This window comes from Channa argus, chromosome 13, assembly GCF_033026475.1.
Source record: "Channa argus isolate prfri chromosome 13, Channa argus male v1.0, whole genome shotgun sequence".
Taxonomy (NCBI): domain Eukaryota; kingdom Metazoa; phylum Chordata; class Actinopteri; order Anabantiformes; family Channidae; genus Channa; species Channa argus.
The window spans coordinates 24,352,557-24,380,138 of NC_090209.1; the positions used below are offsets into that span (position 1 = coordinate 24,352,557).

The following is a 27,582-nucleotide window of genomic DNA, read 5'->3' on the forward strand; positions in this document are numbered from 1 at the left end:
CTGCAGCAGATTTATGAGCAAAAATGATTTAATTTCTCTGTTACATTTTACCTGTGTCTCCAGTTTTCATCTGAACACACACAGGACTGGTACAGTTGTGAATAAATACAGAAATGAGAAAATTATTCCATCATCATGAGATAACAGCATAACAATGTAGCTGCATCAATGGACGTTCTTGGCTTCAGTCATTTTAACCAAAGAGGCCAAGTTTGTTCTTGAGCAAATGTTAATAAAGTCGATCTCATACCTGCTGTTTAGTGATGTTTTACAATAAATGTTTCTTTTTATTTCCAGATGTTGTTCATGTTTTTGGATGTTAAAACACAACAAACTTTATCCCAAATCCCACTAAAATGCTATTTCTGGCTACTGAAAACCATCAACCTGCACTTTAAAAAGACTGCAGAGCAATGTTTGTGGATAAAACTGTTTATTGTAATAAATAACTGGAACTTTGTCCTGATTTTATCGTCGTTTTTATTATTATTACTATTATTACTTATTCTTTTTCCTTTTCTATTTCTTATCTTTATGTTAATCAGGAAAGCTTCACTGCACTTTTATCAGGATGTTGTTTAAACCACAATAAAGTATCATTTATTTTTATTTTGTTTTCTTTCTTAGTTCTTGTTTTTGGCTCGATTGAAAACAGCTATTTTCTTGTAAATCTGTCAACAAATAACAATATTTTAACTAAATCTGATAAAAAATGAGTCACACGTGTTTTTATCTTTGTAAAGAGACTTTTAGACTCTGAGAACCAGTGGATGATGTCTGGACCAGTCATCTACTAGAGAACCTAGTACAGTTTTTAGTGGATGTTCTTTTTTGAGTCCCACATTAAAACTCAGTATTTACAGTGAATTATCATCTGAGTTTTATTTTTTTATTAGTTCCATGTGAGTGAGACCTGATCCCACTGTTTATAACACTGACAGGTTCAGAGTATTTCTACATGAAAAACTTACAAACCTTCAAATATTTGAACTGAACAATCAAACAGTGATTCCAGTGATTCTAGTTGTTACAGCTCAGAGTAAATGTTTTACTGCTGAATGTACGCTACAAAGATAAAGTCATTGAACGTCTCATCTGAAAAACAGCTTCAGTGGATCATTTTCACACACTCGACGGTAAGTGGCTGAATTTCTGTTATATGTTCGGTCAAAGACCAGAACCAGTCCTGAGAGACCAGTATATCAGTATTGTGCCGGTGGACACTCGTGTACAACTACATATACGTGTATTATTGTAGTACAGAAAACTGCGCAGTTTAGTTTTTACGTAACGTTAAATAAAGAACCTGTTTCCGGAAACGTCGCAGTACAATAAAACCTATTGCTGTATTTGAAATAAATGAGTAAATGAAGACAACATCTGTTCTGTTTGTAGATACCAGGACAGCGGGACAGACACAGATGCAGCTGTATTAACAATCTTAATTTTATCGAAAAGAAAAACAATGTAGGCCGGAGACTTGGCCCACATGCGAAAAGGTGCAAATACAAATTAAAAAAAATGCGCTGAAAAAGCCACAACACAACCAAAGGAAGGATTTTCCAAAAAGCAATGTCCTTAAATGACAGTATAAGGGACAAGAGAGATTAAAGTGGACTAAATTCTCCACCAGACAAAGTCTGACTCCACTAAACCAGTTTTGTTGAAGGTTGAATCGTGTCAGCTGGATTTCTTTTCCTTAGTTAGAAACGTTTTGCTACTTATCCAAGCAGCTTGTTCAGTCTGAATAAAGTGGCTGAGGAACCCAGTTATATCCTCTGTAGGTCTGGTTAGGTCTTTGTTCCACTCAGGCCTGAATAAACTCGTTACGTTGGGTCATCATGTAACTATTCAGAGCATGTGTTCAGTGTGTGTGTTTCATTTTACCTGTGTCTCCAGTTTTCATCTAAACAAACACAGGACTGGTACATATGTGAATAAGTACAGAAATAATAATTATCTGGTCATCACAAGATAAAAGGCAGCAACATCAGTGGCCGTTGTTGGCTTTCATCATTATAACCAAAGATGCTAAGTTGTCAAGCAAATGTCATTAAAGTTGTTCTCATCATCCAGTTATTAAATATTTCTTTTATTCTTAGATGTTCTTCATGTTTTTGGATGTAACAACACAACAAACTTCATCACAACTCTCAGTGAGATGTTGTCTTCAGCCAAACAATCGACCTTATCTTCAAAATGACTTTGAGGACGTCTGTGACAGTCTCGTCTTTCTTGGTAAAATTGTTTCTTACATTAAATAACTGGAAGCTTGTTTTTGGGTTATTTTTGCCATTTATTGCTCCTCCTCCTCATTTCTTATCAGAAAACCTTTTCATATAATTTGATTCTGATTCTCAGTCTCTTTCCCTCATAAAATAAGTTCAGTGACCAACAATAAACTGAGAAGTTGAAGCTTTTTGTTCAGAGAAACTTCAGCAGCTTCACTGAGTGAAACACTGTGGGGGTGAAATGTAGCACAGTGTGTCTGAAATAGTGATCAGTGAGAAAGTTTGATGTAGGTGAGTTTTCTTTCTGCTGGTGGGATGGAAGGACGTGTTGTGTTGCAGGTCATTGTGGTTGTTTCCTCACTGTGTTCAGTCTGTTGTTGTTAATCATCACAGATCAGCAGGTCAAAGTCTGCTGCATTTCAGCTCTGTGATCTTTAATATGAGACTCATGGAGACAATTGAAGGTCAGAATCCAGCAGAACTTAAGCTGTTTGCTTTTTCATTATCACTGCAGCTATAAAAAAGAGGAATAAGACAATAAAAAAAGTCTTTCTCAGTGAGCTTTGCAAAACTCAAGAGTATGTGAAACAGTGGTAAAGCTCATGTTTAACATTGAAGCAGAACTCAAGTAAGTTTCACTTTCATTATTACTACAACTGATGAGAAAACAAAGATTAAAAAAAAGTCTTTCTCAGTGAGCTTTGCAAAACTCAGAGAGTGAAACAGTGGTTAAGCTCATGTTTAACACGTCCACACTCATCACTTTACTGCTGTGCTTTAAGCTTCTTCCTCATGATTCTGCTTAGTATCAAGTGACACAACTCATGTGACTGGAAGTTGTAATTTCCTATAGAGGATGAATTTTCTTTTTTTTCTAGCAGATTTTTAGTAGAACTGATGGACTTTGATTTGATGTAAGAAGTGATAAATGTTTGTTGTCAAATATGGGTGAAATAATACTAATTAACAAATGTTAGAAAAGTGAAACAATAATTTAATAAATAATTTAATCAACTTTTTGACTGAAATTAAATCTTTTAATCTATCGTTAAGAAAGTTAAAATGCCTAAATCTGCTAAACTGCACCAATAATGTACATTAATATTTAGTGGAACTTCTGATGAAAATAATAAGATGTTATAGAGACAAATCCTCTCTTTTGCTATTCTCATGTCATCATTACATGACATTAAGTTTGTGTCTCCCTCTCTGTCTCTGTCTCTCTGTACATTTGTGCAGGTGTCTCCAGCTTTGGAGCTGTGTGTTTTCACTGTGTACTTACTGCTTCTACCAACCTGGGTTTCATCTGTTGCTTCTTTCTTTTCTTTCCACTCACCCCATCGATTGAGGCAGATGGCCGTTCACCCTGAGCCTGGTTCTGTTCCGTGTTTCTTCTGTTAGTGTCACCAGTCACCAAGGTTTGATCATATTCATACAGATTCTGTAAGAAACCTTCAATAACTAGACTAAATACTTTGTAGTCACTGGAAACACTTTATTATTTTTTAATAAAACACTGCAGTGTTCTTGTAAACAGATTTAAAGGACATTGAATGTGTTTATTAGTGATGGACAGAGGCAGTTTTTGAGGATTTTCACATCTTTAATGTCCTGTTTGCAATAAAACAACAAGAAAAAGACTTTTGTTCTTATAGAACTTCAGCCGAAGTCTTGTCTGTGTCTACCTGCCTAAATGCATTGAGTTGTTGCCATGTGATTGGCTGATTAGATATTTGCATTAACAAACAGTTGGGCAGTTGTACCTAATAAAGTGGCAGGTGAGTGTAAGTGCAGTATGTTGGGTTCATTCCCTCAGGTTTCCTCTCTTCTTATGTGCTTTAATCAGCATCTTCCTCCACTCACCTCCTCTTCCACTTGTTGCTCTTTATTTCTCTGCTCTTTCTCTCCACCTCATTGTTCTCTCTCTGTTTGACTCCTTCACTTTGTGACAGTGTCTAATTCAAAGGTCAGAGATAAAAACCTTCTTCTCTTTTTCCACAGATACTGGTGATGAACATCTTCAGTGGACATTGTCTCACATGTCATCGAGCAGAGTATCAGATAGGAAATGAATGTTGTCCTATGTGTCCTGCTGGTAAGATCCAACTGAATGTTAAAGGGACATTTCAATGATAAAATGTCAGTGATATTTTATTAATTGTTGGTTTTCTTTACAACAGGAAGTCGAGTTAAAATTGATTGTACAGAGTTCAGAAGTACTTCCTGTCTGTCCTGCTTGGAGGGAACATATATGGATCAGCCCACTGGACTTAAACATTGTTTAAGCTGCACAAACTGTGATTCAGGTATATTTCTGTCAATCTTTTGTAATTATTAGTAGTTACTAAGTCTGAGCAGAGATTTAAAGGCTTGTTGATTGTGATGAACTTAAACATTACAGATTTTTTATTAATGATAATTAAAGACTGGATCCAGAAACAAAGGCCTCTAAAATACTACATGACCAGTTAGGACATGTTTAGTGTTCTAACAGGTACTTTTTATTGAAGGACATGTATGATGACAAAGTTCATTGGATCAACTGTTAAAGTCAGCTGAGACATGCAAGAACATTTTGAAATCTTCTATTTCTCCTATTTTTCCCTGTGAATTTATGAACAATGCTCCAAATTGCACAAATGTGTTGTTTCCCAAAGACGTCAGAAAGATCATCTTATCTGGTCTCTAACAGAGATCCTGCATTTCCACATGTACTGTAACATCTATGTGTTCACAGATTCTGGTTTGAAGACAAAAACATCATGTACAACAAGATCAGATGCAGTTTGTGAACCACTGGAGGGATTTTACTGTGTGGACTCCACAGAGGACACGTGTGTGAGAGCACACAGACACAAAAGCTGTGAACCAGGACAGTACATCAGCAGAAAAGGTTGGTTTTGAAATGAGAAAACCAAAGTTCACCAAACTGATCTGAACTAAACCATCATGGATTCCAAACCCTGGTCCACAGTGAAAAATACTCTGTTTTTTTTCTAACCTCCCCACAGCTGATCACCTGGATCAGATGTTCAGTTAGTCAGAAGTTGGAAGAAACCAATTTGCTTTGTCTTTCTTCAACCCACCCTCATCTAAGATGGTGTCTTCCAGCTTCTCATTAATTAAACACACCTGATCCAGGTGACCAGCAGTGCAGGGACAGACAGAAAACTATCAGGGCAGTTCCCACAGGACCAGGGTTTACGATTTGTCCAACTGTTCCCATGTTAAAGAGAGAGTGAAAGTTATTGGTCCCTGAATGTGTCTGACCTGCACATATCTGTATGTTCACAGATCACAGAGCTTTTGTGTTTGCTGAACATGTTTCTGTATGTGATTTGTCTTTGCACAGGAACATCGTCCTCAGACACTGAGTGCTCTGCCTGCACTGATGGAACATTTTCAGATGGAACATTTCCAGTTTGTCAACCACACACACAGTGAGTGAAGCTTCACATCAGCCGCTGACACCTGATTTTCTTCCTCCTGCAGTGACCTCATGGTGTCCTACATATTTCTGTAAATGTCCTGTCATTCCAGATGTGACTTAAAGAATCTTCAGCTGATAAAGGCAGGAACTGCTTCAGCTGATGCTGAATGTGGAGAGAACAGATCAAACCAGACTGGAACTGTGATTGGAGTTGTTGTTCCAATGGTAATTTTACTTTTAGGAGCAGGTTTTCTCTACAAGAAAAAGGAAAATGTGTGGAAAATGTGTCCAACCAAAGGTAAAAAAAATATTTTTAATAAAAATTTGATCAGGCAAACATTAAGTTGAGGATTAAAGAGGTTTTTTTTACTGTTAACGTTTTATTACAGAAAGAAAAGGAAATGAAGACAATGACAATCAGGTAAGTTTTATGTGTTTTTTCTGTTATTACTGCATTTCACTGTATTTACAGTAAGAAACGTAAATATTTTTTGGTTTTCTCATCATTATTAATGTCACTCTTTTATCCATATTTCACAAAAAGGAACGTCTCCATAGAGGAGAGAATAGTAAGGACAAATCTTCGCAGGAGCAGGTAAGACAGCAGCATGTTCTTCACTGAAATGTCCCTGACTGAGGACAGTCTCACTGATCTACACTCTGTGATGTCTTTACAATTATAGGTTCAGTTTGAAAATAAATGTTATTCTGTCCTCAGGTTGAGACAGTCTAGACATGAACATGTAGCCAGTGTTTCTGACACTGCAGAGTAAATGTTTTCTAGAATCCAGTTCTAATCAATGTGGATCCTGGTACATTGTCTTTGCAGTGTGTAGAAAAAAACATCCAGAATTGTGCTAAAAATGAACATGTTGCAGCTGCTGATCTACAGACTGGATCATTATCTCACCTGGATGTCACTGTACTAATGCTATATTTAGTCTGGAATTCAAACTTGGAACGTTTTAGTTCTGTGGACCAAACACCGAGGATCTTCATTCATTGGACAGATGTGAAGGAGCATCTCAGTCCAGGTTCTGATGTTGGGACCATGAACCCTGCTTCATTCTGTCTTGTCTGCCAGTCACAGAGTTCACAGATGGACCAGATGAAGCTGAAACTGGATTTTATCTGAAATAAGTAACAAACATCTGGAGCAGAAGATGCAGACAGTTTGATCTGAACTGTAACATGATGAGACAGTTGGTCACATTGGTCATTGGTCAAACTGCACTGTGACCACATCTGACTACAGGAGCAGGACAAATACAGTAAAAGGTAAAAAGATGGATATTCCCCCAAAAATCTATCGAAAATAAAAGGTTTATGGTTGAAGAATGATTCAATGAGATCAATGAGAATTGATTTCAGTTGGACTTGGCATCGTTTTCTGTCACTATACTTTTAAAATTAGTGAACCGTGCTTCCAGAGATGGAATAGGTTTCATTAAGAGAAGCCCAGGTGGGTTTGAACACGTGAGCTCCAACATTTGAGCACTTCACATTAAGCCCTGAACCACTGCAGCAGGCTACAGACTGAATGACTGGTTGTCTTAATGGAAGATCTTCTATCTACACAAACACATTTGAGTACAGGGCTTAAACTTCTTGGCATTTTGAGCTGTTAACAATGTGCAGACCAACATGTCCAAATTTAAAATAAGTTCATTTAATTTGCCTCTTTAAAAAGGTCACTAGAGAGCAGCATTACTGCTGGCAGTGTGCAGCCTGCTGGACGCTCATCAGAAGACTTTATAAAGTAAAGTCTGAGCGTGTGAAATGTTTTTCGGTGTCTTTGTTCAGTGCAGCACGGTGGCTGCATAATTAGCTTAAATCTTTGTAGCTGATGCTAATGTTAGCTTAGCAATGTGGAATAGATGAACCACTCCGACTGTAACAATCAGTGTTGTCTTGTGTTAAAGAAGGACAGTACACAGGATGGACAGTGCTGTCCCATCATATGAGAACTGGCAACAAACCACTGTGTTTTCTGTGTTTTTTAAAGACAACTGAATCTTTTCATTTAGTAGTTTTAATGTTTCTAACATGATCCCAGAAAAGCTCAGTTCTCGTGTATAATTTGTTTGTTGTAATGTGAAATTGTGTTGTAAATATTGTATATAATTTGATAAATGAACCAATACTTATAGACTAATACTGCATTTAGCTGCTGTTGAACTGCAGAATTTTTGCTGTCAATTAACTTTTTTGTTTTTAAAGATTTAAGTGAATTTGAAGTTATGGAAGAGTTGCGTTGTCAGCAGTTTTTTGAATATTGGGACTGAGGCTGCTGATTCTGCAGAGTTTAGAAGCTCTTTCCACTATCGCAGGATCACTGAGGTAAAGAGATTTGTTTGGAACAGAGTGTATTATAAGTACAGGTGGTTCTAAAGTTTTATTTTTTTTTCAATTACAACAATCTCACTTTTGCTCACACAGAGCTGCAAAAAGTTTTGAGTCATGCAGCTTTTTGTCTTTGCAGTGATCTAATGTTAATTAAGTTAAACATATGCACTTAAATCTATTTAAAGTAAAAAAAAACTTTCTTTCTTGCACTTGCATCTCATTAAAGGTAAAGACTTTTCTGATTGGACTTTGCTTTGATGCCTTGTACCTCACTTGTAAGTCGCTTTGGATAAATCACAACATGTAAATAACCAGAATTTGCTCCACATTTGTGGCTTCTGTTGGTCAGCAGCTAATCTTCATATTAAACATTATTGTAAATTAACATTTGATGTTCTAAGACCATAATTAAAACCACATATTTTTGTATGTCACATTATTTGTGTCAGTTCCACCTACATTATATCCATTAAATAATCAGATGCTGTAATTTTATTCTACAGCCTGAATAAACACCAGTGTTTGAGATTTACATGAAATATTAAAACTAGTAAATCAACCTAATGAAAAGAAAGAAAAAGAAAAACTCCTCTGGGTGATGTCATCTGGAAGAGTTTTTCAGCTAGAAGGAGAGAAAGGTCTTAATATAGTGAAGTCAGAGGGACGTTTAAAAGCATTAATGTGCATTTACATCCTAAACTAAAGCCATAGAAAGCAAGTTAAAATTTGGTGAAGTCGACTTTTAACAGGAAAATATCAGACTGGTCTTTGTGAAGAATGTCAGTAGTTAGAAACAGTAGAACACATTATATTAAACTGGATGAAATACAGAGACAGAACATGGTGAGTTAGTGCAGAAGACAAGTGTTGAATGTGGGGTTAAAGGACATAATGCAGGCAAATAATCAATGTAGAGGTGCAGTAATAAAATGTTTTCTAAAGAACAGGTCTGGTCTCAAGAAGAAAAGACTATAGTATATGTAGGGAGAGAGGAAAACCAGAAGATGGCAGCAATGCAACAGATGGGATGATGATGACTGTCAGAAAACCTGGAGGAAGAAGAAGAAGAAGAAACTGAAAATCTGTTCACTCGATTATGTTTCACACACTCGACAGTAAGTGGCTTAATTTCTGTTATTTGTTCAGTCAAAGACCAGAACCAGTCCTGAGAGACCAGTATATCAGTATGGTACCAGTGGACACTCGGGTACAACTACATATACGTGTCTTACTGTAGTACAGAAAACTGAAGTGTCCTCAATCTTTGCTAGTGATGGGAAGTTCGGCTCTTTCGACTCCTGAACAGCTCTTAATTTAAAATTTTTTGTAGGCCTTGATTTTACCATAACTTTGCACAAATTAATGGTCTGTGTGTTGAAAACCCTTTCATGTGCACTGTTTTATGAGAATCCTTATAATTGCTTAATGTTGCGCATTTTTTCTGTTACAAAACCATTTTTTTGTTTAATATTTTAATCAAACATTTTATTGCACAAATTAACAACAAAACAGCAAATAAATCCACAGAACAGAACTTGAACCAAACTCAAGCAAACAGTATTAATGTCCTCAGTGAAGGTTGGCATTCAAAAAAAGTCAGATGCCTCAGCTTGGATGGACTGTTTTGACAATACTTTTAAAACCTCTGTCCTCCACAATGGAAAAGGGTTGGAAATCAGTAGCTATCATTTTAGCCACCTCTTCATCAATGCTGTGCTGTTTGGATGGGATCATCACTTTGGGTATAAACTGGCTTATTTTGCTTTGAGTTGCAGTAGGAGAGGTTGTACCTGCATGTGTGGGGAAGCCAGTAGATGCTGCTGCACTTGCTGTTTTTTTGGGATGAGACACACCAGGATCTGTAGATGTGTGGCAGCTTGCCCTCTCTCCTCTAACTGCACTGTAGGATGGACAGTTCTCATACGTCTATGCAGGTTTGTGGTGGAACCTGCTCTTAAAGTAATTGTCATCTTGCAGTGAACACACTCTGCTTTGCTGTTTCCATCGTCTTTAAACTGGAGCCAGATGCTGCTTCTCTTTCGGGTTTCACTCACTAGTTTCAACTACGCCAACTCACACAGTCTCCTCACCGCTATCTGGCAGACAGTTAATTTGCAGTGGAGCGCTGCTTACTTCTCTGTTTTTACATAATGGTATGATCCCATATCCTCACATCTGATTGGCCGCGATGCCATTGCTGACCAATCAAAACAAAGTTCTGCCTTGAGCAGAGCTCAGGCTGAGCACTGAGGTAAGCAGCGAAAAAAAAGGGAAAAAAACTGGGAGCCGGCTCTCAGAGCCGCATCTTTTGCGCGTGACACATCACTAATTCTTTGCGGATCTAAGGTATTTCTGTGTTGAAATAAATGAGTAAATGAAGACATAATCTGTCCTGTTTGTAGACACCAGGACAGCGGTTGCAGTTTATTAGGAACCTTCGTTTTATGGAAAGAAAATGTATCCAGAGACCTCGTCTGAACTAATGTCTCTGCATCGTCTGCATTGATTTCTAATGTTAATGTTTCATGTTTTTAGCAGCAGATCGTTTCAGTCTTTACTGCATCACTGTAAAACTTGTTATCAGTAGCTGTTTCTCATAGTCACTGATCCAGAAAAACTCCTCATAAACTGTAGACATTTTACAAAAAAGCACAGTCACAGAATAATGAACATAAGTAACTTTATTCTCAATCATGTCTTTTCCCACATGTACCACACGTCTTTAGAGCATCTCTCTACAAAAAGAACAGTTTGATCTGAGCATCACAAATGTTACATTGTATAAAGAACAAAGATTTCATCTCATGAGTCCATGGAGGCTCAGATATAAAAGATCACAGTTCAAAATGTTTTGAATGAGTCGTTGTTGAGGAATATTCACAAATCATCTCACATCTGTCTGATATTTGCAGGTTCCTGTCCCATGTTTCTACTAATAACCAAAGCTGCAGCAAAGTTATGGGCACATATGTGAATAAGTACAGAAATTAGATAATTATCCAGTCATCACGAGTTAATGGCATCAAAAAAAGGCAGAAACATCAATGACCGTTCTTGGCTTAAGTTATTTGAACCAAAGAGACAAAGTTTGACCTCATCATCCTCTGAACCTTCTGTTTTGTGCAGTTTTAGAATAAATTATTTGTTTTCTTTCCAGATGTTTTTTGGATGTTCCAACACAACAAACTTCATCCCAAATCTCAGTGAGATGGTGTCTTCAGCCAATGAAGCCATTCACCTGCTCTTTAAAATGAATTTGAAGACATCTATGACAGTCACATCTTTCCTGGTAAAACTTTATTGCTGTAAATAAGTGGAAGATTATCTTTGTATTTTTGCCATTTATTGCTACTCGTCATCATATCTGATAAGACATTGTGATTTGTAGTGAGAGCAGGGAGCAGGTGGAGGAAAATCTAGAGAGGTGGAGGTCTGCTCTGGAAAACAGAGGAATGAAGCTTAGCTGCAGCAAGACAGAATACATGTGTGTGAATGAGAGGGACCCAGGTGGAACAGTGAGGTCACAGGGAGCAGGTGAAGAAGGTGCAGGACTTTAAGTACTTAGGGTCAACGGTTCAGAGCAACGGAGAGTGTGGAAAAGAGGTGAAGAGGCGAGTGCAGGCAGGTTGGAACGGGTGGAGAAAAGTGTCAGGTGTGTTGTGTGATAAAAAAAATCAGCCAGAATGAAAGAAAAGGTGTTCAAGACGGTGGTGAGACCAGAGATGTTGTTCATCTTAGAGACAGTGGCACTGAAGAAAAGACAGGAGGCAGAGCTGGAGGTAGCACAGCTTAAGATGTTGAGGTTCTCTTTGGGAGGGACGAGGATGGACAGGATCAGGAATGAGGACATCAGAGGGACAGCTCATGTTAGATGTTTTGGAGATAAAGTCAGAGAGGCCAGATTGAGGTGGTTTGAACATGTTCAGAGGAGAAACTGTGAATATATCAGTAGAAGGATGCTGAGGTTGGAGCTGCCAGGCAGGAGGTCTAGAGGAAGAGCAAAGAGGAGATTTATGGATGTAGTGAGAGAGGACATGAAGTTAGTTGGTGTGAGAGAAGAGGATGCAGAGGACAGGGTTAGATGGAGGCACATGATTCGCTGTCGTGACACCTGAAAGGGAACAGAACAAACTTAAAGAAGTTGTTCTACAGTAAGTTGGGCTCATTCCCTCAGGTTTCCTCTCTTCTTATGTGCTTTAATCAGCATCTTCCTCCACTCACCTCCTCTTCCACTTGTTGCTCTTTATTTCTCTGCTCTTTCTCTCCACCTCATTGTTCTCTCTCTGTTTGACTCCTTCACTTTGTGACAGTGTCTAATTCAAAGGTCAGAGATAAAAACCTTCTTCTCTTTTTCCACAGATACTGGTGATGAACATCTTCAGTGGACATTGTCTCACATGTCATCGAGCAGAGTATCAGATAGGAAATGAATGTTGTCCTATGTGTCTTCCTGGTAAGATCCAACTGAATGTTAAAGGGACATTTCAATGATAAAATATCAGTGATATTTTATTAATTGTTGGTTTTCTTTACAACAGGAAGTCGAGTTAAAATTGATTGCACAGAGTTCAGAAGTACTTCCTGTCTGTCCTGCTTGAAGGGAACATTTATGGATCAGCCCACTGGACTTAAACGTTGTTTCATCTGCACAAACTGTGATTCAGGTATATTTCTGTTAATCTTTTGTAATTATTAGTAGTTACTGCGTCTGAGCAGAGATTTAAAGACAGTACTTTAAGTAGGTTTATTTCTACAAGTCCTACAAGTTCAATATAAGAACTGAGAAACCTGTTGATTTTAATGAACTTAGACATTACTGGTTCTACAACCACAATTTCAAAGAAATTTGGAGAATGTGTAAAACCTAAAAAAAAAAACAGAATGCAATAATGTGCAAGTCTCATCAACCATTATTTTACTCCCGTTAGAAAAAACATATCAGATGTTGAAACTGAGACATTTTACAATTTCATGGAAAATATTTTGAATTTGATGACAATTTGACAGCAACACATCTCAAAAAAGTTGAAACAGGGCAGAGTTTACCATTGTGTAGCATCCCCTCTTCTTTTAACAACTGTTTGTCTGGGAAGTGAGGAGACCAGTTGCTGGAGTTTTAGGAGAGGAATGTTGTTCCATTCTTGTCTGATGCAGGATTCTAGCTGCTCCACAGTCCTGGGCCTTTGTTGCTGGATTTTTGGTTTTACGATGCACCAAATGTTTTCTATTGGTGAAAGGTCTGGACAGCGGACAGGTCAGTTCAGCACCCAGACTCTTCTCCTTGGAAGCCATGCTGTTGTGATGGATGCAGTGTGTCGTTTAGCATTGTCTTGCTGAAATATGTGATACCTTCCCTGGAAAAGACGTTGTCTGGATGGGAGCATATGCTGCTCTAAACCCTCTATGTACTTTTCAGCATTGATGGTGTCTTTCCAGATGTGTAAGCTGCCCACACCATAAGCACTGGTGCACCCCTATATCATCAGAAATGCAGGTTTTTGAACTGTCCGCTGATAACAAGCTGGATGGTTTCTCTCTTTAGTTCGCAGGACACGGCGTCCATGGTTTCCAAAAATTAAATTCAACTTTATTTATATAGAGCCAATTCACAACAAAGTCATCTTAGAGCACCCAACAAATCCCCCTTGAACAAGCCCTAGGAAACAGTGGAGAGGAAAAACTACAGGAGAAAGAAGACACAGAGTTCATGTCATACAGTGGTGATTAAACAAAATATGGAGAGGAGAGAGGGACAAGAGGAGGAAAGGAGCTCAGTGCATTGGGGGGTGGGTCCCCCAGCAGTCTAAGCCTATAGCAGCATAACTATAACTAAGTATAAGCTTTATCAAAGAGGAAGGTTTTAAGCCCAGACTTAAAAGTAGAGAGGGTGTCTGCTTCCTGAATCTGAACTGGGAGCTGGTTCCACAGGAGAGGAGCTTGATTCTACCTTTGGAAATTCTGGGAACCACAAGTAGGCCTGCATTCTGAGATCAAAGTGGTCTACTGGGATGATATGGTGCTATGAGGTCTTCTATATATAATGGAGCCTGAACATTCAGAGCTTTATATGTAAGAAGCAGGGTTTTAAATTCTATTCTAGATTTAATGGGAAGCCAATGGAGAGAAGCTAGTGAAGGTGAAATATGATCTCTCTTGCTAGTTCCAGTCAGCACTCTTGCTGCAGCATTTTGGATTAATTGCAGGCTCTTTAGTTACTGGGGCATCCTGAAAGTAGGGAATTACAGTAGTCCAACCAAGAAGTAACAAATGCATGGACCAGTTTTTCAGCATCACTTCTGGATGCGATGCTTTTAATTTTGTAAATGTTTCGTAGGTGGAAGAAGGCTGTTCTAGAGATTTGTTCTATATGTGAGGTAAAGGACAAATCCTGGTCAAAAATAACTCCAAGGTTCCTCACAGCAGTACTGGAGGCCAGACTTATGCCAGTCAGAGGAACGATATATTTGAATGAGTTTAGAAGTAGGAAATTGTAGGACATCCAGGCTTTTATGTCTTATAAGCTTGAATTTTGATTAATGGATTTTTTAAATTTGGTTCCATAGATACATATAGCTGGGTATCATCAGCATAGCAATAGACATTTATGGAGTGTTTTCTAAAAACGTTACTTAAAGAAGTCCTAAAAAAAAGCTTTTCAAATCTTGATTCATCTGACCACAGAGCAGTTTTGCATTTTGCCGCAGACCATTTTAAATGAGCTTTGTCCCAGAGAAACACTGCAGCGTTTCTGGATCGTGTTCACATACGGCTTCTTCTTTGCATGACACAGCTTTAAGTTACATTTGTGGATTTTACAGTGAACTGAGTTCACAGACAGTGATTTCTGGAAGTGTCCCTGAGCCCATGCAGTGATGTCCAGTACAGAATCAGGCTTGTTTTTAATGCAGTGCTGCCTGAGGACCTGAAAACCATCCGCATTCAGTTTTGACCTTTGGCTTTGTCCCTTGCACACAGAGATTCCTCCTTGTTCTTTGACTCTTTTGATGATATTATAAACTGTAGATGGTGGATCTTCAAAGTCTTTGCAATTTTACATTGAGAAACATTTTTCTGAAATTGTTCCACAATTTTTAGTCGCAGGTTGTTGAACCATCTTGACATTTGAGACGCTCTGCCTCTCTGAAATGCTCCTTTTACATCCAGTCATGTTACTGACCTGTTGCCAATTAACCTAATTAATTGTCAAATGTTCCATTTGTTTTTATGTGCACGAATTCCTTTTCCAGCCTTTTGTTGTCCCTGTTCCAACTTTTTGTAAATAAAATATGGGTTGATGAGATTTGCTGATCGGTGCATTCTGTTTCTATTTATGTTTTACACATTGTATCAACTACTTTGGAATTCGGGTTGTATATTAATGATAAATAAAGACTGGATCCAGAAACAAAGGCCTCTAAAATATTACATGACCAGTTAGGACATGTTTAGTGTTCTAACAGGTTCTTTTTATTGAAGGACATGTATGATGACAAAGTTCATTGGATCAACTGCTAAACTCAGCTGAGACATGCAAGAACATTTTGAAATCTTCTATTTCTCCTACTTTTCCCTGTGAATTTATGAACAATGCTCCAAACTGCACAAATGTGTTGTTTCCCAAAGACGTCAGAAAGATCATCTTATCTGGTCTCTAACAGAGATCCTGCATTTCCACATGTACTGTAACATCTATGTGTTCACAGATTCTGGTTTGAAGACAAAAACATCATGTACAACAACATCAGATGCAGTTTGTGAACCACTGGAGGGATTTTACTGTGTGGACTCCACAGAGGACACGTGTGTGAGAGCACACAGACACAAAAGCTGTGAACCAGGACAGTACATCAGCAGAAAAGGTTGGTTTTGAAATGAGAAAACTAAAGTTCACCAAACTGAACAGATTTACACTTGTTCATTAGTCACAGCTGGATCTGAGCACTAGAAATGAAGCACCAAGAATAATTTGTAGAAGACAGTTTAGAGCAAAATCCATAAGTAACAATTTTCAAATCAAATCATTGATACAAGACACTTTTTTTCAAAGTTCTCACAAAGTAAATCAGTTTACTAAATAATGTGATTCTGTATTTCTGACACAAAGGAGAAATCCAAGTGCTTTTCATTCTCATTCGTGAAGTTGACAAATGTGATCATGTTCTAGTGAATCTGTCATTTACATCAACATGTTCCTCAGAAAACAACTGTATGAAGCTCTGATGTTAATAACATTTGGATCGTTTTAATGTATCAAACAGTAACAGTAAACCTTCATAATGTGTCTGTATGTGATTTGTCTTTGCACAGGAACATCCTCCTCAGACACTGAGTGCTCTGACTGCACTGATGGAACATTTTCAGATGGAACATTTCCAGTTTGTCAACCACACACACAGTGAGTGAAGCTTCACATCAGCCACTGACACCTGATTTTCTTCCTACTGCAGTGACCTCATGGTGTCCTACACATTTCTGTAAATGTCCTGTCATTCCAGATGTGACTTAAAGAATCTTCAGCTGATAAAGGCAGGAACTGCTTCAGCTGATGCTGAATGTGGAGAGAACAGTTTGATCCACACAGGAATTGTGATCGGAGCTGTTGTTTTTTTAATTGTGGTAATTTTACTTTTCGGAGCAGTTTTATTTTTTCTCTACAAGAAAAAGAAGAATTCAACCTCAGGTAAAAACAAATTGTATTTCTGATAGATAAAAATATGATCAGTCAGATCATTAAGATGTTGATTAATTAGTTCTTTTTACTGGTAATGTTTTATTACAGAAAGTAAAGAAATGCAGACTTTCACAATCTGTTATGTTTTAAAGTGTCTTCACTGTTCTTACTGCATTTCACTGAATTTACAGTAACAAACAGGAAGGTTTTTTCCTCCCTCATCATTATTAATGTCACTCTTTTATCCATGTTTCACAAAAAGGAACCATTGAATGGAGGAGAGAAAACTGTGGAACCATCTGTGCAGCAGAATGTGTCTGACTGAGGACAAGACGACCCTGATATAAACATGTAGCCAGTGTTTCTGACACTGCAGAGTAAATGTTTTCTAGAATCCAGTTCTAATCAATGTGGATCCTGGTACATTGTCTTTGCAGTGTGTAGAAAAAAACATCCAGAATTGTGCTAAAAATGAACATGTTGCAGCTGCTGATCTACAGACTGGATCATTATCTCACCTGGATGTCACTGTAATGATGCTACATTTAGTCTGGAATTCAAACTTGAAACGTTCTAGTTTTGTGGACCAAACACCGAGGATCTTCATTCACAGCTGTGAAGGAGCATCTCAGTCCAGGTTCTGATGTTGGGACTATGAACCCTGCTTCATTCTGTCTTTTCTGCCAGTCACAGAGTTCACAGATGGACCAGATGAAGCTGAAACTGGATTTTATCTGCAATAAGAAATAGTGAAACAGTGATGGTCACATGGCTTCATTTATCTCTTATGACAGTTTTTATTTTGTTATAATTTGACTGAATGAAGTCAAAAGTTCCATCGTCCTTCTATAAGATTTGATCTTATCCGACCTACAACTCAGTACAGTTTGAGGCTGAATTTATTTTGGATTCCTGCTCTTTAAAAAGACTTCAGAACGATGTTTGTGGATAAAACTGTTTATTGTAATAAATGACTGGAAGTTTGTCCTGATTTTATTGTTCTCAATTCTACAACATATTTCTCTGTTTTTTACCAGTAAACTTTTTTGCTTCTCTGACTCTGCTTCTTTGCCTCACTTACAAACATTTGAGTTTAAAAAACACAAAATACAAAAATACATAAAGTAAAATGATTGTTTATTCATCAGAGAAGCTTCATGACCTTTACAAACCAAAGTAAATAATTATTTATTTATGTTACTTTGTTTTCTTGTTTAGTTCCTGTTTCTGCCTCAATTAAAAAAAACCTGTCGTCAAAAAAAAATAACATTATCTGAATGAAATCTAATAAAATAAAATTTAAACAATCAAATGTCACTGCAGTGTTTTAACTCAATGACAACGCCCACTCTGAGAACCAGTGGATGATGTCTGGACCAGTCATCTACTATAGAACCTCCTCCTCAACACTGGAACAGTTTTTAGTGGATGTTCCCAGATTAAAACTCAGTATTTACAGTGAATTATCATCTGAGTTTTATTTCTTTATTAGTTTCATGTGAGTGAGACCTGATCCCACTGTTTGTAACACTGACAGGTTCAGAGTATTTTAACATGAAAAACTTACAAACCTTCAAATATTTGAACTGATAATCAACCAGGTTCCACTGATTCTAGTTGTTACAGCTCAGTGTAAATGTTTTATTGCTGAAATTAAACGTTTTTCTAACTGTAGATGGAAAACTGCACCATTTATTTCTCAGATTTTAAACATTCAGGTTAAAAAGAGGAAATTCATGTTTCCGAGGTCACGTGAACTTCTCTGAGCCGAGTGATCGGAAAACAACTCAGTGGATCATTTTCACACTGTCGACTGTAAGTAACTGAACTTCTTTGGAGATTTTTCTGGATGTTACGAAGCAACAAACTTCCTCCTTAATCTCAGGGAGATGGTGTCTTCAGCCAATCAAAACCATCGACCTGATCTTCAAAATGAAGTTGAGGACGTCTGTGACACTCGCGTCTTTCCTGGTAAAATTGTTTATTACAGTAAATAACTGGAAGCTTGTTTTCATATTATTTTTGTTATTTATTGCTCCTTGTCTCCATATCTGATTAGTTTCTGATTCTAAGTTTCAGTCTCTGTCCTTTGTGACAGTTTCAACCTACAAACTGAAAAGTTATAACCTTGTAAAAGTAGAATTCATGGCAGAGCTGCTGTGATGGATTGTATTAAATTGCACAGGTGTCTGAGCGAACACACAAACTCCCTGAGTGGTCCCTTAGACCACTGTGCTCACGTCAGCATCGCATTCATCCAAGTTACATGGTTTAAAATAACTAAATTACAGCGTTTACAGTTCTGTTAGAAAACTTTGAAATAAGTGCTTTAGCCCACTTAAAATCAAAATTACAAAAATCTTGTCCATGACCTGTGTAGTATGTTAACGCTATTGGAAGAATAAATGTTTAATTTCAACATGAACTGCCCACCAAACCAAGCCAACTATGAACTCCAGTTATGAAAACACAATTCATATTTTTATTATAAAGCTCTGACTTGTATTATGAGTATGAGCCAGTGGGTGAGATTGACCTACTGTGGTCTGGGAGAGAGTCCTGTAACTCTTTGTCTGCAAAAGAAAGTACATAATTATTATTTCCATTTCTACTAATCATAAACTTGAGACAGTATTTAATGATCAATATCCATAAATGAAAAGTGTAAATAACTTCCTGTTCATTTTGCCATTATTATTAAGGGTCAACATAAGCAGCACTTAGCATCATTAGCGTGAATGGTGTCAATGTCATATCTTGACCTGTCCAGGGTGGACAGTAACAGCTGGGACAGACTGCAGCTCATGTTTAATACGTCCACACTCATCACTTTACTGCTGTGGTTTAAGCTTCTTCCTCATGATTCTGCTTAGTATCAATAAAACAACTCGTGACTGGAAGTTGAAGTAGAATGTTGGGAACTTTGAGTTTTCTAGCAGAACTAATGGACTTTGATTGTAAGAAGTGATAAATGTTTGTTGTCAAATGTTGGTGAAATAATACCAATTAACAAATGTTAAAAAAGTGAAAAGATAATTTTATAAATTGTGTTTAAAATAAATCTTTTACTGTAGCAGCCATGAAGTTAAAATACTTAAATCCACAATAACATCTGACCTAAACTACACTAATAATGTCCATTAATATTTAGAGGAAAATGTTTATAGGTTATTGAGCAGAAGAGGAAACATCATCTCATCTTAATGAATTTATATGTTACTGTTACATGATATTATGTTTGTGTCTTGTTTCTCCTGTAGTTTTGTCTCCCGCTCTGTCTCTCTGTCTCCCTCTCTGTCTCTCTGTCTCCCTCTCTGTCTATGTCTCTCTGTCTCCTTCTCTGTCTCTCTCTCTGTCTCTGACTCTCTGTCTCTCTCTTTGTCTGTCTCTCAGTCTCCCTTTTTGTCTCTGTCTCTGTGTCTCCCTCTCTGCCTCCCTCTCTGTCTCTCTGTCTGTCTCTCTGCCTCCCTCTCTGTCTCTGTCTCTCTGCCTCCCTCTCTGTCTCCCTCTCCGCCTCCCTCTCTGTCTCTCTGTCTGTCTCTCTGCCTCCCTCTCTGTCTCCCTCTCCGCCTCCCTCTCTGTCTCTCTTTCTCCCTCTCTGTCTCTCTGTCTCTGTCTCTCTGTCTCCCTCTCTGTCTCCCTCTCTGCCTCTCTGTCTCCCTCTCTGTCTCTGTCTCTCTGTCTCCCTCTCTGTCTCCCTCTCTGCCTTCCTCTCTGTCTCTCTGTCTGTCTCTCTGCCTCCCTCTGTGTCTCCCTCTCCTCCTCCCTCTCTGTCTCTCTGTCTGTCTCTCTGCCTCCCTCTCTGTCTCTGTCTCTCTGCCTCCCTCTCTGTCTCCCTCTCCGCCTCCCTCTCTGTCTCTCTGTCTGTCTCTCTGCCTCCCTCTCTGTCTCCCTCTCCGCCTCCCTCTCTGTCTCTCTGTCTGTCTCTCTTTCTCCCCCTCTGTCTCTCTACCTCCCTCTCTGTCTCTCTGTCTCTGTCTCTCTGTCTCCCTCTCTGTCTCCCTCTCTGCCTCTCTGTCTCCCTCTCTGTCTCTGTCTCTCTGTCTCCCTCTCTGTCTCTCTTTCTACCTCTCTGTCTCTGTCTCTCTGTCTCCCTCTCTGTCTCTGTCTCTCTGTCTCTATCTTTGTCTGTCTCTCAGTCTCCCTCTTTGTCTCTGTCTCTCTGTCTTCCCCTCTGTCTCTCTGCCTCCCTCTCTGTCTCTATCTCTCTGCCTCCCTCTCCGCCTCCCTCTCTGTCTCTCTGTCTGTCTCTCTGTCTTCCTCTCTGTCTCCCTCTCTGTCTCCCTCTCTGTCTCTCTCTCTCTGTTTGTCTCTCTGTTTCCCTCTCTGTCTCTGTCTCTCTGCCTCCCTCTCTGTCTCCCTCTCTGTCTCTCCCTCTCTGTCTTCCTCTCTTTCTGTCTCTCTGCCTCCCTCTCTGTCTCCCTCTCTGTCTGTCTCTCTGTCTCCCTCTCTGTCTCCCTGTCTGTCTCTCTGTCTGTCTCTCTGCCTCCCTCTCCTTCTCCCTCTCCGCCTCCCTCTCTGTCTCTCTGTCTGTCTCTCTGCCTCCCTCTCTGTCTCCCTCTCCGCCTCCCTCTCTGTCTCTCTGTCTGTCTCTCTGTCTTCCCCTCTGTCACTCTGCCTCCCTTTCTGTCTCTGTCTCTCTGCCTCCCTCTCTGTCTCCCTCTCCGCCTCCCTCTCTGTCTCTCTGTCTGTCTCTCTTTCTCCCCCTCTGTCTCTCTACCTCCCTCTCTGTCTCCCTCTCTGTCTCCCTCTCTGTCTCTCTATCTCTGTTTGTCTCTCTGTTTCCCTCTCGGTCTCTGTCTCTCTGTCTCCCTCTCTGTCTCCCTCTCTGCCTCTCTGTCTCCCTCTTTGTCTCTGTCTCTCTGCCTCCCTCTCTGCCTCCCTCTCTGTCTCTGTCTCTCTGTCTCTCTCTTTGTCTGTCTCTCAGTCTCCCTCTTTGTCTCTGTCTCTCTGTTTCCCTCTCTGCCTCCCTCTCTGCCTCCCTCTCTGCCTCCCTCTCAGTCTCCCTGTCTATCTCTGTCTCTCTGTCTCCCTCTCAGTCTGTCTCTTTGTCTCTCTGTCTCCCTCTCTGTCTCCCTCTCTGTCTCTGTCTCTCTGTACATTTGTGCAGGTGTCTCCAGCTTTGGAGCTGTGTGTTTTCACTGTGTACTTACTGCTTCTACCAACCTGGGTTTCGTCTGTTGCTTCTTTCTTTTCTGTCCACTCACCCCATCGATTGAGGCAGATGTCCGTTCACCCTGAGCCTGGTTCTGTTCCTTGTTTCTTCTGTTAAAGGGAGTTTTGATCATGTTCATACAGATTCTGTAAGGTCTTCACCTTCATATGGAAAGTGCTTTAAGATGGTCTCTGTTGGGATTTGGTGCTGAATAAATACATAGAATTACTATGTTGGACACTGAAACAAATACACAAACCTTCAGGACAATCTGGATGTGGATTGGTTCAGATTCTAGACTAGTTCAGATAAAGCTTCAATAACTAAACTGAATACTTTGTAGTCACTGGAAACACTTTAAGTCCATCTGTTTATTATTAATAATAGTGAATAAAACACTGCAGTGTTGTAAACAGATTTAAACAACATTAAATGTGTTTATTAGTGATGGACAGAAGCAGTTTTTGAAGAACAGTGACATCTGGTGGCTGATAAATCTTACTTTAAACCTTCAGGACTAAAGGATTTTCACACCTTTAATGTCCTGTTTGCCACAGACATTTATTTGTAAAAATAATGAAATTTGTAAAATTTGAAAACTATTTATCATTTTGTGTTTGTTTATCAGATAAATCCCAATAAAATATGTTTATACTTGTAGATTTAACGTAACGTTTAGTAGTAATTCAAAGGTCAGAGATAAAAACCTTCTTCTCTTTTTCCACAGATACTGGTGATGAACATCTTCAGTGGACGTTCTCCCACATGTCATCGAGCAGAGTATCAGATAGGAGATGAATGTTGTCCTAAGTGTCCTGCTGGTAAGATCCAACTGAATGTTATTTGGATATTTAATTGAAAAAGAATATTTGGGTCAGATTTACTAAGTGCACAGCAGCCTTCAGTTAATCTACAGCACATCCACAATCTGTGTTTATCAGGCCTGACACTCATTAATGAACCAGTTTGTGGACAGAAGTTCTTTTATTGAAGCACAGCTGCATTTAATCATTTTGATTCCAAAACCTCCAAAACACTAGTGTGTCAGTGTCAGCACCTCAACGACTACAGAGATGGACAACAATGCAAAGCAGTTTGAAATGTGTTGGACATTTATGGAGAAGATTCCAAACTGAGATAATAGTGAATATTGTCGCCAAGCAGTTTTGGAGGATTAATGTTGTTATAAATTTAAATGGTTAATACACAAACACACACACACACTAATCTCGATGCCTCAAATACATTACTGAAAACACTCAAATAATAAAATATTGTACAACTACATTTTGGTTTCATTTTCAACAGGACATCATGTTGAAGAAGATTGCACAAAGTTCAGAAACACATTGTGTTTGGCCTGCAAAGCAGGAACCTTCATGAATCAACCCACTGCTCGTACACTGTGCTTCACCTGTTTACACTGCGATCCAGGTATGTTCTTCCATATTTGCAGGTGACTGATTGGGATGGATTTTAAATCATGTGATAGAATCAGTGAAAATAACAGTTTCCAAAGCTTTGCTTTACAGCTACAGAATGACGATCTCTCGTGCACATACAGAATAGATGCTTCATTTACATTGACTCTGTTCCGTTCAATACTGGGATAGAAGTAGTAAAAATGTCAGTTTTCTTTATCCAACAACTCTCAGAATAACTGGAAAATAAACTTTGAGAGCTTCAAATTCTTTTGTGCACATACAGAATAGCTGTTTCCTATTCTACACATAAACTGTGTGTGTGTGTTTTTCTCTACCTAGAGTTGATCTGTTGTTTCTGTTCAGATATTTACTTTGTTTTTGTGTATTTCTATCTCTAGTAATTGTAACTAATATTTTTCTCCTATGTAACATGTGCTGTGCATGTGTTCACAGATTCTGGTTTGAAGACAAAAACATCATGTACAACAACATCAGATGCAGTTTGTGAACCACTGGAGGGATTTTACTGTGTGGACTCCACAGAGGACACGTGTGTGAGAGCACACAGACACAAAAGCTGTGAACCAGGACAGTACATCAGCAGAAAAGGTTGGTTTTGAAATGAGAAAACCAAAGTTCACCAAACTAAACCATCATGGATTCCAAACCCTGGTCCACAGTGAAAAATACTCGTGTTGTTTTCTAACCTCCCCACAGCTGATCACCTGGATCAGGTGTTCAGTTAGTCAGAAGTTGGAAGAAACCAATTTTCTTTGTCTTTCTTCAACCCACCCTCATCTAAGATGGTGTCTTCCAGCTTCTCATTAATTAAACACACCTGATCCAGGTGACCAGCAGTGCAGGGACAGACAGAAAACCATCAGGACAGTTCCCACAGGACCAGGGTTTATGATTTGTCCAACTGTTCCCATGTTAAAGAGAGAGTGAAAGTTATTGGTCCCTGAATGTGTCTGACCTGCACATATCTGTATGTTCACAGATCACAGAGCTTTTGTGTTTGCTGAACATGTTTCTGTATGTGATTTGTCTTTGCACAGGAACATCCTCCTCAGACACTGAGTGCTCTGACTGCACTGATGGAACATTTTCAGATGGAACATTTCCAGTTTGTCAACCACACACACAGTGAGTGAAGCTTCACATCAGCCACTGACACCTGATTTTCTTCCTACTGCAGTGACCTCATGGTGTCCTACATATTTCTGTAAATGTCCTGTCATTCCAGATGTGACTTAAAGAATCTTCAGCTGATAAAGGCAGGAACTGCTTCAGCTGATGCTGAATGTGGAGAGAACAGTTCAAACCAAACTGGAACTGTGATTGGAGTTGTTGCTCCAATGGTAATTTTGCTTTTCGGAGCAGTTTTTCTCTACAAGAAAAAGGAAAATGTGTGGAAAATGTGTCCAACCAAAGGTAAAAAAAATATTTTTAATACAAATATGATCAGTCAAACATTAAGTTGTGGATTAAATATTTTTTTTTTACTGGTAACGTTTTATTACAGACAGAAAAGGAAATGAAGACAATGACAATCAGGTAAGTTTTATGTGTCTTCACTGTTCTTACTGCATTTCACTGTATTTACAGTAACAAACAGGAAGGTTTTTTCCTCCCTCGTCATTATTAATGTTACTCTTTTATCCATGTTTCACAAAAAGGAACCTTCTGAATGGAGGAGAGAAAAGTGTTGAACCATCTGTGCAGCAGAATGTGTCTGACTGAGGACAAGACGACCCTGATATAAACATGTAGCCAGTGTTTCTGACACTGCAGAGTAAATGTTTTCTAGAATCCAGTTCTAATCAATGTGGATCCTGGTACATTGTCTTTGCAGTGGATAGAAAAAACATCCAGAATTGTGCTAAAAATGAACATGTTGCAGCTGATGATCTAAAGACTGGATCATTATCTCACCTGGATGTCACTGTACTGATGCTACATTTAGTCTGGAATTCAAACTTGGAACCTTCTAGTTTTGTGGACCAAACAAAGAGGATCTTCATTCATTGGACAGCTGTGAAGGAGCATCTCAGTCCAGGTTCTGATGTTGGGACTATGAACCCTGCTTCATTCTGTCTTTTCTGCCAGTCAGAGAGATCACAGATGGACCAGATGAAGCTGAAACTGGATTTTATCTGGATCTGATTCCCATAATCTTCATTAAATCCTTCTGATGTTCTCTGTGACTCCCACAGTGTTTTTACAGTTAAATACCTCAGAGACCTCGTCCAGACCCCCAAACCCTCTGTACTCTTCAGACAATAGACCTGTTGCTTGTCCTGACTGAATCCTGCTGGGGATGAAACCTGCACCATCAGTGCTGCTGCTGCTGGGACACTGTCCCTGCTTCAGTCCACAGTGTTGAGACGAACTACGAACCTGCATCATATCAATAATGAACAAAGTGTGATTATTGTGCTACATTCTGACTGGTGTTTCTGTGGATCTGTTCTCTAATTAATTCATGAAGAACAAACCAGTCAAACGCTCCTGAACAACCAGTGTCCAAAAAGCCCAAAAGACCAGAGTGTCCCTCACATCAAACTGCTTGATGTTTTAACTACTCGATGCAGTAAAATAGAAGTATTATTTACTGCATTTTGTTTCTTCTTTAAAGTTGTGGTTTTAACAACTGGTCCAACAATTTTTATTTCTTTTTTAGTTCACTTTCAGGGAAACGTTTAGTTAATAAAGGGAAGTGTGAAGTATCAGTTGTTTCGTTTCTGGTCACTTTGAGTTACAGCTGTCACTTCTCAGCACCTCAGACACACAGATCTATGTAGAGTATATGTGCAACAAAAACTGAATTAAATGTGAGGGGTTCTGATGATCGAATGAAAAACTGAAGACTTTAAATGTTCATAACGTTTCCAGAAACATTGTAACTGCAGTGATAAGATAATAAAATAATATACATTTTCTTTACTCTGTATCACTATTGAAATAGACAGAGACCACAAGTGTGGGCAGCACCTGGATGAAACAACGGGATCATGTTAAAATCATGTAGTTTGTGAATGAAAGACACTTGAGTGACAGACAGGACGCAACAAATAACACAAAAGTTAAAGTGATGGAGTTTAACAAAAATCCAATGACATGTATCCAAACTTTTTCCTCTCTGGAAACTGACACTTTATTGACATCAGAGATGTGAAGATGTGCAGTTTGTTCTGTTTGCTGTCAGTTGACACCATCAGAAAATCATGTTGCTGATGTTATTTGAGTTTCTCTGAGTGAGACAGACCCTCACCACACTCTATAAAGGGCTCAACCCAAGTACATAACCACCACAGGGGACAGGAGGGACACGTCCTCCCTTAACGTGAATTAAAGAAGTTAATCAGCCAACAAATATTTTCCTCCATTCTAAACGATGGTCACATGGCTTCATTTATCTCTTATGACAGTTTTTATTTTGTTATAATTTTACTGAATGAAGTCAAAAGTTCCATCGTCCTTCTATAAGATTTGATCTTATCTGACCTACAGCTCAGTACAGTTTGAGGCTGAATTTATTTTGGATGTTTCCTGCTATTTAAAAAGACTTCAGAACGATGTTTGTGGATAAAACTGTTTATTGTAATAAATAACTGGCAGTTTGTCCTGATTTTATTGTTCTCAATTCTACAACATATTTCTCTGTTTTTCACCAGTAAACTTTTTTTTCTTCTCTGACTCTGCTTCTTTGCCTCACTTACAAACATTTGAGTTTAAAAAACACAAAATACAAAAATACACAAAGTGAAAATGAGTTTGTGTTTGTAATTGTGTGAAAGACATGTTTATTGAAAGGTTTATTATTATGGTTCTGTTATAAGTTCAGAATTATTTAATTTCATACAACTGTTAAAATGTATTTGTAACTAGGTCTGTATGTGAAATGCAAAGATGTTTGGTGGAAAGTTGAACGGGCTTGTAAAAGCTTTTATTTTGATGGACGGGTCATGTGACTAGAGTTGGTAACGATGCTCTGTACGAACACGAGCCTCAGAGATTTTGACTGGAAAACATGTTTTCATTTCAAAAGTTGTATGTGCTTTTATTTCTTGTAGTTTTCACGGTGTCTAATGAAAAGAGAGAAAGAGCGGAAATTAAATACTCAAAAGACATTTGTATGATGCGTGTAACATGTTAAACATGGTTGGGAGAGACGTGCTGACAGCTAATGTACTGTAATTATTATGAATATTAATATGATTTTTTTCAATGGAAAGTCTATGTGCAGGACACTGCCCGGAACTCGCGTGTTCAATTTCACGTCTTTCTCCACTGGGGGGCGCTATGGTGGGTGCTTTTATTTT

The 27,582-nt window shown here is 38.6% G+C and overlaps 2 protein-coding genes across 20 annotated transcripts in view; both read left to right on the forward strand.

Annotated features, from left to right (window-relative positions):
* The window catches only part of LOC137139072 (tumor necrosis factor receptor superfamily member 14-like), a 69,872-nt gene that overhangs the window by 17,451 nt on the left and 24,839 nt on the right, over nucleotides 1-27,582 (forward strand). For 7 of the 19 annotated variants that reach the window (XM_067525791.1, XM_067525792.1, XM_067525785.1 and 4 more), the window contains 7 exons: nucleotides 4,233-4,326; nucleotides 4,412-4,537; nucleotides 4,969-5,124; nucleotides 5,584-5,671; nucleotides 5,772-5,959; nucleotides 6,051-6,082; nucleotides 6,206-8,441. The exons of 1 other annotated variant lie outside the window; for it this stretch is intronic. In XM_067525791.1, the coding sequence (XP_067381892.1) occupies nucleotides 4,233-4,326; nucleotides 4,412-4,537; nucleotides 4,969-5,124; nucleotides 5,584-5,671; nucleotides 5,772-5,959; nucleotides 6,051-6,082; nucleotides 6,206-6,283 (762 nt within the window). In that variant the 3' untranslated portion in view covers nucleotides 6,284-8,441. Of the gene's footprint in view, nucleotides 1-297; nucleotides 461-1,033; nucleotides 1,137-2,101; nucleotides 2,239-3,470; nucleotides 3,650-4,232; nucleotides 4,327-4,411; nucleotides 4,538-4,968; nucleotides 5,125-5,583; nucleotides 5,672-5,771; nucleotides 5,960-6,050; nucleotides 6,083-6,205; nucleotides 8,442-18,457; nucleotides 18,650-23,709; nucleotides 23,867-24,315; nucleotides 24,404-24,503; nucleotides 24,692-24,782; nucleotides 24,815-24,936; nucleotides 26,957-27,582 lie in introns of those variants that run through there. 11 more of the 19 variants (XM_067525794.1, XM_067525793.1, XM_067525800.1 and 8 more) reach the window with 9 other exon arrangements.
* LOC137139071 (tumor necrosis factor receptor superfamily member 14-like) lies at nucleotides 10,951-17,736 on the forward strand. The gene is made up of 8 exons (XM_067525781.1): nucleotides 10,951-10,977; nucleotides 11,165-11,296; nucleotides 12,367-12,460; nucleotides 12,546-12,671; nucleotides 15,711-15,866; nucleotides 16,315-16,402; nucleotides 16,503-16,687; nucleotides 16,941-17,736. Exons 1-8 carry the CDS (start codon nucleotides 10,966-10,968, stop codon nucleotides 16,997-16,999), a joined length of 852 nt encoding a protein of 283 aa, XP_067381882.1. The 5' UTR covers nucleotides 10,951-10,965; the 3' UTR covers nucleotides 17,000-17,736.

Bases quoted from the DNA above. Each gene is read 5' to 3' on its own strand.
- LOC137139071 (XM_067525781.1), top strand. The intron at 11,297-12,366 runs GTAAAACTTTAT...CTTTTTCCACAG, and splicing joins TGACAGTCACATCTTTCCTG to ATACTGGTGATGAACATCTT. The intron at 12,672-15,710 runs GTATATTTCTGT...ATGTGTTCACAG, and splicing joins CTGCACAAACTGTGATTCAG to ATTCTGGTTTGAAGACAAAA.